Raw genomic sequence first — 14,280 nt, 5'->3', positions numbered from 1 at the left:
TCAGATTTTTGAACATAGCGCCCTTCGAAACCTAGTGCAAATGAAGCGCCTGTTTCTCTTCTACAAGACCTATATAGTCATACCCCGTGACACCCCTCATTATTTTTCTCTAGAACTCCTGGAATAGGCCGACCCTACCCCCATTTTGTGGACATTTTTTTCGAATTTTGAGCTCTAGTTTCAGATTTTTGAACATAGCGCCCTTCGATACCTAATGCAAAAGAAGCGCTTGTTTCTCCTCTACAAGACCTATATAGTCATACACCGTGACACCCCTTATAATTTTTCTCTAGAACTCCTGGAATAGGCCGACCCTACCCCCATTTTTTGGACATTTTTTTCGAATTTTGAGCTCTAGTTTCAGATTTTTGAACATAGCGCCCTTCGATACCTAATGCAAAAGAAGCGCTTGTTTCTCCTCTACAAGACCTATATAGTCATACACCGTGACACCCCTTATTATTTTTCTCTAGAACTCCTGGAATAGGCCGACCCTACCCCCATTTTTTTGACATTTTTTACGAATTTTGAGCTCTAGTTTCAGATTTTTGAACATAGCGCCCTTCGAAACCTAGTGCAAATGAAGCGCCTGTTTCTCTTCTACAAGACCTATATAGTCATACCCCGTGACACCCCTCATTATTTTTCTCTAGAACTCCTGGAATAGGCCGACCCTACCCCCATTTTGTGGACATTTTTTTCGAATTTTGAGCTCTAGTTTCAGATTTTTGAACATAGCGCCCTTCGATACCTAATGCAAAAGAAGCGCTTGTTTCTCCTCTACAAGACCTATATAGTCATACACCGTGACACCCCTTATAATTTTTCTCTAGAACTCCTGGAATAGGCCGACCCTACCCCCATTTTTTGGACATTTTTTTCGAATTTTGAGCTCTAGTTTCAGATTTTTGAACATAGCGCCCTTCGGTACCTAGTGCAATAGAAGCGCCTGTTTCACCTCTACAAGACCTATATAGTCATACCCCGTGACACCCCTCATTATTTTTCTCTAGAAGTCCTAGAATAGGCCCACCCTCCTAATTTTTTGACATTTTTTTCGAATTTTGAGCTCTAGTTTCAGATTTTTGAAAATAGCGCCCTTCGATACCTAGCGCAAAAGAAGCGCCTGTTTCTCCTCTACAAGACCTATATAGTCATTCCCCGTGACACCCCTCATTATTTTTCTCTAGAAGCCCTGGAATAGGCCGACCCCCCTAATTTTTTGACATTTTTTTCAAATTTTGAGCTCTAGTTTCAGATTTTTGAACATAGCGCCCTTCGAAACCTAGTGCAAATGAAGCGCCTGTTTCTCTTCTACAAGACCTATATAGTCATACCCCGTGACACCCCTCATTATTTTTCTCTAGAACTCCTGGAATAGGCCGACCCTACCCCCATTTTGTGGACATTTTTTTCGAATTTTGAGCTCTAGTTTCAGATTTTTGAACATAGCGCCCTTCGATACCTAATGCAAAAGAAGCGTTTGTTTCTCCTCTACAAGACCTATATAGTCATACACCGTGACACCCCTTATTATTTTTCTCTAGAACTCCTGGAATAGGCCGACCCTACCCCCATTTTTTTGACATTTTTTACGAATTTTGAGCTCTAGTTTCAGATTTTTGAACATAGCGCCCTTCGAAACCTAGTGCAAATGAAGCGCCTGTTTCTCTTCTACAAGACCTATATAGTCATACCCCGTGACACCCCTCATTATTTTTCTCTAGAACTCCTGGAATAGGCCGACCCTACCCCCATTTTGTGGACATTTTTTTCGAATTTTGAGCTCTAGTTTCAGATTTTTGAACATAGCGCCCTTCGATACCTAATGCAAAAGAAGCGCTTGTTTCTCCTCTACAAGACCTATATAGTCATACACCGTGACACCCCTTATTATTTTTCTCTAGAACTCCTGGAATAGGCCGACCCTACCCCCATTTTTTTGACATTTTTTACGAATTTTGAGCTCTAGTTTCAGATTTTTGAACATAGCGCCCTTCGAAACCTAGTGCAAATGAAGCGCCTGTTTCTCTTCTACAAGACCTATATAGTCATACCCCGTGACACCCCTCATTATTTTTCTCTAGAACTCCTGGAATAGGCCGACCCTACCCCCATTTTGTGGACATTTTTTTCGAATTTTGAGCTCTAGTTTCAGATTTTTGAACATAGCGCCCTTCGATACCTAATGCAAAAGAAGCGCTTGTTTCTCCTCTACAAGACCTATATAGTCATACACCGTGACACCCCTTATAATTTTTCTCTAGAACTCCTGGAATAGGCCGACCCTACCCCCATTTTTTGGACATTTTTTTCGAATTTTGAGCTCTAGTTTCAGATTTTTGAACATAGCGCCCTTCGATACCTAATGCAAAAGAAGCGCTTGTTTCTCCTCTACAAGACCTATATAGTCATACACCGTGACACCCCTTATTATTTTTCTCTAGAACTCCTGGAATAGGCCGACCCTACCCCCATTTTTTTGACATTTTTTACGAATTTTGAGCTCTAGTTTCAGATTTTTGAACATAGCGCCCTTCGAAACCTAGTGCAAATGAAGCGCCTGTTTCTCTTCTACAAGACCTATATAGTCATACCCCGTGACACCCCTCATTATTTTTCTCTAGAACTCCTGGAATAGGCCGACCCTACCCCCATTTTGTGGACATTTTTTTCGAATTTTGAGCTCTAGTTTCAGATTTTTGAACATAGCGCCCTTCGATACCTAATGCAAAAGAAGCGCTTGTTTCTCCTCTACAAGACCTATATAGTCATACACCGTGACACCCCTTATAATTTTTCTCTAGAACTCCTGGAATAGGCCGACCCTACCCCCATTTTTTGGACATTTTTTTCGAATTTTGAGCTCTAGTTTCAGATTTTTGAACATAGCGCCCTTCGGTACCTAGTGCAATAGAAGCGCCTGTTTCACCTCTACAAGACCTATATAGTCATACCCCGTGACACCCCTCATTATTTTTCTCTAGAAGTCCTAGAATAGGCCCACCCTCCTAATTTTTTGACATTTTTTTCGAATTTTGAGCTCTAGTTTCAGATTTTTGAAAATAGCGCCCTTCGATACCTAGCGCAAAAGAAGCGCCTGTTTCTCCTCTACAAGACCTATATAGTCATTCCCCGTGACACCCCTCATTATTTTTCTCTAGAAGCCCTGGAATAGGCCGACCCCCCTAATTTTTTGACATTTTTTTCAAATTTTGAGCTCTAGTTTCAGATTTTTGAACATAGCGCCCTTCGAAACCTAGTGCAAATGAAGCGCCTGTTTCTCTTCTACAAGACCTATATAGTCATACCCCGTGACACCCCTCATTATTTTTCTCTAGAACTCCTGGAATAGGCCGACCCTACCCCCATTTTGTGGACATTTTTTTCGAATTTTGAGCTCTAGTTTCAGATTTTTGAACATAGCGCCCTTCGATACCTAATGCAAAAGAAGCGTTTGTTTCTCCTCTACAAGACCTATATAGTCATACACCGTGACACCCCTTATTATTTTTCTCTAGAACTCCTGGAATAGGCCGACCCTACCCCCATTTTTTTGACATTTTTTACGAATTTTGAGCTCTAGTTTCAGATTTTTGAACATAGCGCCCTTCGAAACCTAGTGCAAATGAAGCGCCTGTTTCTCTTCTACAAGACCTATATAGTCATACCCCGTGACACCCCTCATTATTTTTCTCTAGAACTCCTGGAATAGGCCGACCCTACCCCCATTTTGTGGACATTTTTTTCGAATTTTGAGCTCTAGTTTCAGATTTTTGAACATAGCGCCCTTCGATACCTAATGCAAAAGAAGCGCTTGTTTCTCCTCTACAAGACCTATATAGTCATACACCGTGACACCCCTTATTATTTTTCTCTAGAACTCCTGGAATAGGCCGACCCTACCCCCATTTTTTTGACATTTTTTACGAATTTTGAGCTCTAGTTTCAGATTTTTGAACATAGCGCCCTTCGAAACCTAGTGCAAATGAAGCGCCTGTTTCTCTTCTACAAGACCTATATAGTCATACCCCGTGACACCCCTCATTATTTTTCTCTAGAACTCCTGGAATAGGCCGACCCTACCCCCATTTTGTGGACATTTTTTTCGAATTTTGAGCTCTAGTTTCAGATTTTTGAACATAGCGCCCTTCGATACCTAATGCAAAAGAAGCGCTTGTTTCTCCTCTACAAGACCTATATAGTCATACACCGTGACACCCCTTATAATTTTTCTCTAGAACTCCTGGAATAGGCCGACCCTACCCCCATTTTTTGGACATTTTTTTCGAATTTTGAGCTCTAGTTTCAGATTTTTGAACATAGCGCCCTTCGATACCTAATGCAAAAGAAGCGCTTGTTTCTCCTCTACAAGACCTATATAGTCATACACCGTGACACCCCTTATTATTTTTCTCTAGAACTCCTGGAATAGGCCGACCCTACCCCCATTTTTTTGACATTTTTTACGAATTTTGAGCTCTAGTTTCAGATTTTTGAACATAGCGCCCTTCGAAACCTAGTGCAAATGAAGCGCCTGTTTCTCTTCTACAAGACCTATATAGTCATACCCCGTGACACCCCTCATTATTTTTCTCTAGAACTCCTGGAATAGGCCGACCCTACCCCCATTTTGTGGACATTTTTTTCGAATTTTGAGCTCTAGTTTCAGATTTTTGAACATAGCGCCCTTCGATACCTAATGCAAAAGAAGCGCTTGTTTCTCCTCTACAAGACCTATATAGTCATACACCGTGACACCCCTTATAATTTTTCTCTAGAACTCCTGGAATAGGCCGACCCTACCCCCATTTTTTGGACATTTTTTTCGAATTTTGAGCTCTAGTTTCAGATTTTTGAACATAGCGCCCTTCGGTACCTAGTGCAATAGAAGCGCCTGTTTCACCTCTACAAGACCTATATAGTCATACCCCGTGACACCCCTCATTATTTTTCTCTAGAAGTCCTAGAATAGGCCCACCCTCCTAATTTTTTGACATTTTTTTCGAATTTTGAGCTCTAGTTTCAGATTTTTGAAAATAGCGCCCTTCGATACCTAGCGCAAAAGAAGCGCCTGTTTCTCCTCTACAAGACCTATATAGTCATTCCCCGTGACACCCCTCATTATTTTTCTCTAGAAGCCCTGGAATAGGCCGACCCCCCTAATTTTTTGACATTTTTTTCAAATTTTGAGCTCTAGATTACACAATGACATAAAAGGTGCTATATTTTACAGAGTAGGACTACTTTTACATACGTTCTAAATTGAAGAGGGTGCATAGGTGGCCCTACACCTACAAATAATCCGTTGATAGATGCATAGTTATTGTGGTACTGAATATTAGCCTAAAAAGTTATGCGACTTGTTAAATCAATAGATTGGATAAAAAACTTTTCAAAATTGAGTTAAAATTGCTATATTTTAACTGATTTTCTGCCTTTTTGAATATTTTTTTATTTAAAGGCCGTTGTTGTCTTATTCTGTTTTTTGGTTTCTCGATATATCGCCTTATTGTTCGCTGGCTTATTGTTCGCTAGCTATTGTTCGCTAGCTTCTGCCTGGTATATTTAATGCATTTTTATATTTAAAACATAATGCATGAACTTTCGGATATTTTATATTTTGATACGTTTCAGATACTAGGACTCGGTTTGATTATTGCTGGTGGTATGTTACGTGAGAAAAGTGAGACTGTTAATGATAAAGTTTTACCACTACTAAACGAGATAGGAATTGGTCCTGGTTTTACAATGGGAGATTTGCTGGAGGCAATAGCTATACTTGTTATAATCATTGGGATAATAGCCTTTACCTTATCTGCGATCGGAGGATTCGGAGCCTGTTGTAAAAACAGAATATTATTAATAATTGTAAGTGACTAAAATCACAACATAGATTTGTATACTAGTATGTGTAACTGTTCTTCAAATGAATTTTCTGGTTTTAACCATAAGACCATTTTTGTCTTGTCAAAGAACATTGAGAACGGAAATGAGGAATATCTCAAGCGTCCCGATCAAAGAGCAGATATCAGCCGAAGGCCATCAGTTGATCTTCAACACCTAGATTCGGCTTTCAGCTGATCCCTAAATAAAAATACTAGTTCAGTGAAAGTGGACGTCATACTAATCACCAAAACATTTTAAAATGTCTTGTCCATTGAATTATGCATATTTTGATGTAGATAACTTGTCAGTCTTACATTTTATAAATAAAAGGTTATAAAAGGCAAATAGCAAAGAGTACATACATTTGTTTGTACATCATAAGTCAAAGGAAACCATGACTTGAAATACGTAGCAACTAACACCAAAAAGAACGGGTACTGCATAGAAAACATAAGAATAAATAAAAAAATCTGTCAATATTCTGGGCATGAACATTCAGTAGTTCCTGCAATCCCCCATGCACAGTTATCGATCATTGCTCTCTCTCAATTGAAATTGAGCGAGAACAAGGACCGATCACTCTGCATAGGCGAGTTTAGTTCCTGGAAAGGAGTTTAGTTCCTGTTCCACCACTGAAACCCGACGTGTGGCTCATAACAAGCAAAATTCCGATAACGAAGTTTCCTGTAATTATCTATCTTAAATATAAGGATAATCTTTGTAATTGATATAAGTATTTTAATTTCATTTTATAGTATGGAATAGTTTTGATCTTTATATGTGCAGCTGAGGTATTTGTTTTGTTTTAATTTAATTTTCTAGTATGGAATAGGTGTGATCCTTATTGGTGCAGCTGAGATATTTGTGCTGAAAGCATGGACTGATTTGAAAAGAGAGGTAGGAAAAAATTATTTATGATTACAGTGTCATTTTGTCTTCATCAATCGGAGAGTAAACTTTTATAGTCATCTCAATCATGAATCAACTTACAAGATTCCAATACCTCAGACAAAGTTGCCCCTGATGGATTTGACAATTTTTTAGATCTGTTTTTTGTAATATAGCTCTTAAACTGTTTCGGTTCTAATTATACATTCTTGGCTTTCAAATGTCAGGCTTTGGACCTGTGATGGTAAATCGAGAAAAGCGTTTCGAACGCATGAAATACAACATGTTGTTTTCATTTTTCACAAAGATAGTTGTTGCATAGAAAACAATATAAAGTATTCCTTCTCCCTCTTCAAGCTTTTATACAACTTAAATTAATTTGATAATTTTTGCCGATCGTAAAATTAAATTGTTCATGTATATTCAACAAAATTGATTAAATAATACATTCAAAAGGTAGGCAAATATTTTGCAAAGATGAACAAATGGTATGAAAGGAAGAAATATAGGTTTGCAACCTAAAGGTATGTTGAATTTGGGCCAAATATTTGACCTACAATTCAACCCACAAGAGAAAATTTTCTAGAGTTGTATTGCAGACATTGTGACACTTTTCCTTATCGAGATATAGAATTTAAAATCTCAATTTCGGGCTGGACGTGGCTTTGAGTCATAAAATAATTTTATAGAAATAAAGTTTTGATGTAATTTAGAAATTTAACTGTGTTTTCTACTTAACTTGGTAAAATTGTCTATCATTAGCAGCCATCTAAAAAAGGTTCATTTTATTATAAAACTAAGGTTTCAACCTCCTCAGGCAAAGTTGGCTTTAGATGAATTTGGCAATATAGTTTATGTATTTATGACATATAGCTCTTTAACGATTTTTGGTACTTATCCATTTATCCATTTTCGGATTTCAAATGTTTGGCTTTGAGCGTTCCTGATGAAGGTAAATCCAGAAAAGCGCTTCGGACGCAATAAATTATAATTTTTATTGCATGTGTAGTATTATCCGATCGTCAATTTTTTATAATTGTTCGAAGAGCTCCAGGAAAAAATATAAAGAGATTTCTATGCAGATTTAAGATTTTCATGGTAATTCTTTGAATAAATGAGATCCAAGTCTTTTACCTTTTTATCGCTGAATTTATTTATTTATAGAAAAAGATGGGTCCCATTAGAAAATGAGTTTAATAGTTACTACGAAAATGATAAACAGAGTTCAATGAATTACTGAAAGAAAGGAAGATGAGTTAAACATAGATACTACACGTGTGTAATGCATAAAGGTTTGCGTAATTTAAAGATCGGCATTGTAATTTAAAGACTTAAACAGGATGCTTCAATGAAAGAAACTGATGCAAAGACCTTCTAACAACTCTTAAGACGAAGACCAGAAATGAATTAATAGCATAAGACATTGTTATTTTGCAGTTATCTGTACAAAATTATATAATGTCTTTTCCTTTCATCGAAGTGATATATGAACATTATTTTTGAAAATTTGAATACAATCGGTTAGGTATTAAGCAATTTGATGCAGAAATTTCTATTTATTTTACAGTTAAATGAAACAATAAAGAGTACACTGTTGAAACTGCTGAACGATTACGAAGGAAATACAGACGATATTCTCACAATTGCATGGAACTTTGTCTTTATTTTGGTAAGCGTAATATAAAACAACTATAGGTCACCGTACACCCTTCAACAATTAGCAAAGCCCATACCGCTTTAAAAGGACCCGATAAGACAATGCAAAACAATTCAAACGAGAAAACTAACGGCCTTATTTATATATAAAAAAAATGAACGAAAAACAAATATGTAACTCATCAACAAACGACAAACACTGAATCACAGGCTCCTTACTATGGATAGACACATACATAAATAATGTGGCAGGGTTAAACATGTTAACGGAATCCCAACACTCCCCCTAACCTGGGACAGTTGTATAACACTACAACATAAGAACGAACTATGAAAATCGGTTGAAAATGGCTTAACTCATCAAATGGACAAAATTACAAGTGGACGTGGCCGGGTACTTATACATCCCGACACAAAAAGACACAATGAACAGATCTGTGAGTACTCGAAGTTATCTGACAGCTACTTCAAAGCCACTAACAACTAATGAAAAAGCATGCATCTAAGACTAAACTTTATTAATCAGTTATAGCGCTTCGGACGCAAGAAATAATTAAACGTGGTGTTTTCATTTTTTTTTTATAGTGGATTACTGTTATTATCATATACAGAAAAAAAAGCTAATAACATAAGCGATACTAATAGTTTGCATCAGATGTGCATTTCAACAATCGATGTTTCTTCGTTGATACTATTTGAAAATTCAAAGCTTATTGGAAAGACGCGTACGAAGATCTATAAACCAAAAAAAGGACAAAAGTATAGACAAAGCTGGGAAAGAAACCAGAGCTTTGCATGATGAATGTACATTTCTTAATTTAATTAAAATTGCAATATTTTTTAAAGAAAATAACTTGAACAGTTGCCTTGTCTAATTGTGTTGCTTATGGACATTCTAGATGAGTAAACTGTAACTTTGTTATTTCAAAAGCAGTCACAACTTTGGAGAAATACGAATCATTATCATGATGTACAAGTTGTAAGCATGACAGTACTTACAGTGATGACTGACGGACGTTTTATAATGCATCATAATTTGAAAGCTATTCTTTGAAACTTCTGTACCAAATTTGTAGTTGTTTTCCGGTCGTTACTAATGTTGATAGAGTCTCATTTTTGGTTTTGTCAGTTTTAATGGACCTCCCCCTTTTTGAAATTTTAGTATTTTTGTTATTATGTTGTTTTCTTTATAGCGCTCTTATATGCATTAAAACCAATTTTCAAAGTATTAGTAAAAAGAGTATAGTTGCAGTAATTCAAAATAACACTGGTTTTCTCTGTCAATAATTGCAAGACGGAGATCGCTGACAAGATTTTTGTACACTATTATTTTTTTGCGCAATAACTTGCATAGTTATTTCATACCATCACGTTTTTCCGCATTTAATCTAGATTTTGTTGATAAAAAAATTATTACACAAATTCGTCATGAACTACATAAATTAATACGCGCGACATTTTTATGTCCTTCGTTATTTCCATACAAAGACCTAAAATAATTCAAACAATTTTAAGGGTCAAAAGTCCAAAAATGGTATTATGTTGATTCGTTTCTTTTTTCGTGGGTATCAACTTTCGTGGATTGAGGAAAACTACTCTCGTGGATATATGATATCTGAATTTTGCCAATCTCTGCATACCGATCCTATATACAATTTGTTATTCGTTGAATATTCAAATTCGTGGTTCACCTATACCCACGAAATCCACGAAAATTTGTTTCAAACTAATGATAATCAATTCACAATAGATAAATTATATTTGTTTCCTCCTCTATAATTCAAGTTTGATTGCTGTGGAGTAAATACACAATCTTCCGTTGACGATTTCACAACAACAACTTGGGCATCAACGACACGTGGTACTGACGTCATACCAGGCTGGTGTTGCAAAGAAGCAACCATTGATACTGCGTCATCACTTTATGGTACAAACTGCACAATAACACCAACAACTTCAAATTCTTACATTGGAACAGTAAGTAAATTTTAAAAATAATATAATAGAGAGGATGAGTATAAGGTAAAACAAAAAGTACAGAACTTCGAGGAAAATTCAAAACGGAAAGTCCCTAATCAAAATAATGTCAAATTCTTAAGTTTGAAAACATCAAACGATTTGATAACAACTCTCATTTGCCTGACTTGGTACCGGAATTTTCTTATGTAGAATGTTGCTTAAATTGATTTTATAGCTAAACAACCTGTTACTTGTATGACAGTCGCATAAAATTCCATGACATTGACAATGATGTGTGAACAAACAAACAGATATAATAGGTTAAAAAGACCCTCTTTCCGATTCTACAAAGAATGTGTAAGTGTCATACATTTATATGTAGATAAACGAAATTATATAATTTTATTGTTTTAATTTTTAATTGTGTTAGATCTAAAGTTAAGAACAATTTAAAAATGCGTAAATTGTTCTCCCGTATAAGTAACAATTTTTTTTCTCTCAAATATAAAATGTATGTGGAGCTCCTCCACCTGATTTGTTACTATATTTAAATATGTGTTAACTGTTTTTACTTAAGGATAACTAGTTTTTTATAGAAACAAATATATCTCGAAACATACATATAAATAACAGTGTGTGTAGTTATGCATGATGTTTAGTACTTTACATATAAAGAATGAGTGGTTCGTATTAATTTAGTTTGTAAAATGAAAAAAAACCCATATCATTTTTTGCGATATTGTATGTAATTTAATTTGCCCAAAGATCTTGCAAATATATTTATCATTTTACAGGGATGTTATACGGCTATAGAAAAGATTTTAACTACATACAGTTCAACTTTTATATCAATATGTACAATAATATTATTAGTAGAGGTGAGATAGCAATTTGGAATTTAGTTTCCCATACACTACTTATTATATGTAATGTATTTGTCTTTCTTGCAGCTTCTAAAAATGGCAACGTTTTAAATATCACAGAATTTTTCATTCAAATAATAAAAAACTAAAAGTCAAGTATTTTGAGAATAAATAAACTTTTCTACAATATGCATTAAACATGTTTTCGAAATGAGATATTTGTATTCATTATATAATATTGAGAATGGAAATGTGTAAATGAGACAACAACCCGACCATAGAACAGACAACAGCAGAAGGTCACCAACAGGTCTTCAATGCATATAAACGAATATGAGGTAATGAGAAACAGTCTTTCAAACTAGAAAAAAGTAGATAAAAATATGACTTATTTCCCTTTGTTTATATTTTTCCTGTAATACCAGACACCAACATGCCAGCTTTACGAAGCAAACACCTCCAACAAAGAAAAGACTATAATAAATACTCAACTATTTTAGTACATATCTTTAATTTTGAGAGTAATTTCTACTATTGACTCGTCATCAGTATTCATGCCATATTTGTCACTTGACTGTTCGTAAGGGACAATAAACATTTCATTTGTTATTAGTTTGTATTTTCGTTATGAATGTTTTGCATTGTTAAATGCCTTATTTATTTGAAATTTCATTTTAGATCATTGCTGTTATTTGCGCGATCGTTATGGTGATTCAAATAACAAATGACGTAACTTCAAATAGAAACAGAGAAGGCATGGTATTACACAGCATAAATAAAACCAGTCCTAATGTATGAATTGACAATCTGAGGTTGTGACAATTGAAATATTTATCATTGATATCAGTCAAATGTGTTCTAAACCAGTAAAGAATGGTCCATTTAACAAACATAACCAACAATATAAAGCTTTGATTCGGATGCACAAGTCCTTTACTAGGTCGATCGTACAACTGCTGTTCCATCTCGTTAAGAAGGTATTCAGTGGAAGTGAGACAAAGTGTAATAGTCTGCATGGTCGCCACGTGTCATGGGAATCTAGAGAAGATGTTCATCATGAAATAAAATATATTCTATCATACAGTTAGCGTTGATATGGCTTTTATTGTCTGTGTAAATAACTAGATGTAAACATCAAATTTAGAACTAGCACACAATTTAACGCGACATTGAAAAGCAACTGAAGACAACACGGAAAACTATACAAACTCGAATGGTATAGCACTAGACAAATTTTAAATATTATGTTGGAGTACCATTTATTAACTGATAGTTTTCATTCACCGTAATATGTTTTTCAGCGTTTTTCGTTAACTTGCGGTAATTTTTGTTAATTGTTTGCTCCGTTTTCTATTCTATATTGTTAATCTTAGTTATAAGTCGTTTTGATTCTAATTAAAAAGTAAAATCACAAAAATACTGAACTCCGAGGAGCAGTAAAACAGAAAGTCCCTAATCAAATGGCGAAATCAAAAGCTCAAACACATCAACGAAATGGATAACAACTGTCATATTCCTCACTTGGTTAAGACATTTTCTTAAGTAAAAAAAATGTGAACACCCTATTTGTTGATATCGTTTGAGTAAATCAATACGAGTCCAAATAGAAGCATGGTTATCTGGTCCTTTTTTGTCTGGCAGTAATAACACATAGTGGATGAGTAATGTGTGATCGAATGTTGAAATCTGTGAAGGTTTCCTTAGGTTAACTTATCGATTAAATGTTTTCTCTTTCTATTCTTTAGTTGTACACCCTCTATTTGCAGTTCTAATTATTATACAGATCCGTTCACAAAAACTGTATAATTGTTTTATTAGTCTCAATATGCATAAAATGTTTGCAACAGGACATTAACCACAATTGAGTCAATCAAAGATATATGAATGTACATTTCTTACTAATTCAAAATGTTTTCATAGTGAGATATCCATTTGTATTTGAAAACTAGTATATTTCATAAATCTCATGATTTTTCAAATGTCATGTAAAATATATAACTTCTACTGTGATGTTAGACGTCTAACAAGATACTCAATTATTTTCCTCTCCTTTACATGATATGTAAAAATAACTATTCAATTCATAATTCCCTCAATGGAATTAATTTCAACTGGCTAATTTCAAGTCATAAACATTTCAAACAAATTTCGAATCTGGATCAACTAACTCGGTTGACCGTGACTATTCACTGAGCTGTTTGACATTCGCTTTGTATTGGTATATGGTTGGATACAGATGCTTTTTACCCACACTACTGTTTATCAACCAAGCAGATGGAATCCGGTTTATTTTCTATAGTATAAATAAAGTAATTCCATAAATAGAATTTCATCAACACTGTATCATAGAAACTGAAGTACACAATGTCAAAATAATTAGGTGACATAATTTTTTATCTATTTATTTATTTATATCATAATGACTTTCATCATTATGGTTTCATGGTCTTTACACGTTATTACTTTTTAAACATTTAAATACTAGGCGTTTAATTATCATTACTTCGAAGTGAGAGGTGTAGATAGTGGGATAAATTTTAAGACAAGGTAAGTTTATTAATAAACTTAAAAAAACTTTATATTTCAGAAATACTTCGGCTTTTCTAACTCAGGAATATATTGTCTTAGTTGTATTTGACAAAATATTTAGAAATATTTGGTCATCAATGCTCTTAAACTTCGTACTCTATTTGGCTTTTTAATTCTTTTTACTAGTAGTTATAGCGTCACTGGTGAGTCTTTCGTAGACGAAACGCGTGTCTGGCACAAACTACGGAATTTCAAATCTGATATCTTTCATGAGTTCATTATAAATAAGTTACACTGAATTAACAAAAAATAGAGTTAAAATAGAGTTAAACCAATACATTAAATTATATTTTACATCTTGATTTTGCTTTTCGAAAACGATTTTGCTGAAGTTTACTAAACTAAATAAGACTACAGGCAAACCAAAGTGGTAAGTTAAAATGAAATCCTGTATGAACTAATTGTACTGCTTTTCATCTACATCTTTATTTCGATT

The 14,280-nt window shown here is 34.8% G+C and overlaps 1 protein-coding gene across 1 annotated transcript in view; it reads left to right on the top strand.

Annotated features, from left to right (window-relative positions):
- The window catches only part of LOC134723782 (tetraspanin-18-like), a 39,896-nt gene extending 27,034 nt beyond the window's left edge, over positions 1–12,862 (top strand). The window contains exons 2-7 of the mRNA XM_063587331.1: positions 5,638–5,871; positions 6,712–6,786; positions 8,345–8,446; positions 10,219–10,410; positions 11,187–11,270; positions 11,934–12,862. Coding sequence (XP_063443401.1) covers positions 5,638–5,871; positions 6,712–6,786; positions 8,345–8,446; positions 10,219–10,410; positions 11,187–11,270; positions 11,934–12,053 — 807 coding nt within the window. The 3' untranslated portion in view covers positions 12,054–12,862. The remainder of the gene's footprint in view (positions 1–5,637; positions 5,872–6,711; positions 6,787–8,344; positions 8,447–10,218; positions 10,411–11,186; positions 11,271–11,933) is intronic.
- Positions 12,863–14,280: the final 1,418 nt, after the last annotated feature.

The sequence above is a fragment of the Mytilus trossulus genome, chromosome 6 (genome assembly GCF_036588685.1).
Source record: "Mytilus trossulus isolate FHL-02 chromosome 6, PNRI_Mtr1.1.1.hap1, whole genome shotgun sequence".
In the NCBI taxonomy this organism is placed as follows: Eukaryota; Metazoa; Mollusca; class Bivalvia; order Mytilida; family Mytilidae; genus Mytilus; species Mytilus trossulus.
Note: the sequence above shows the minus strand (reverse complement) of the source record. Positions and strands in the feature narration are given on the sequence as shown.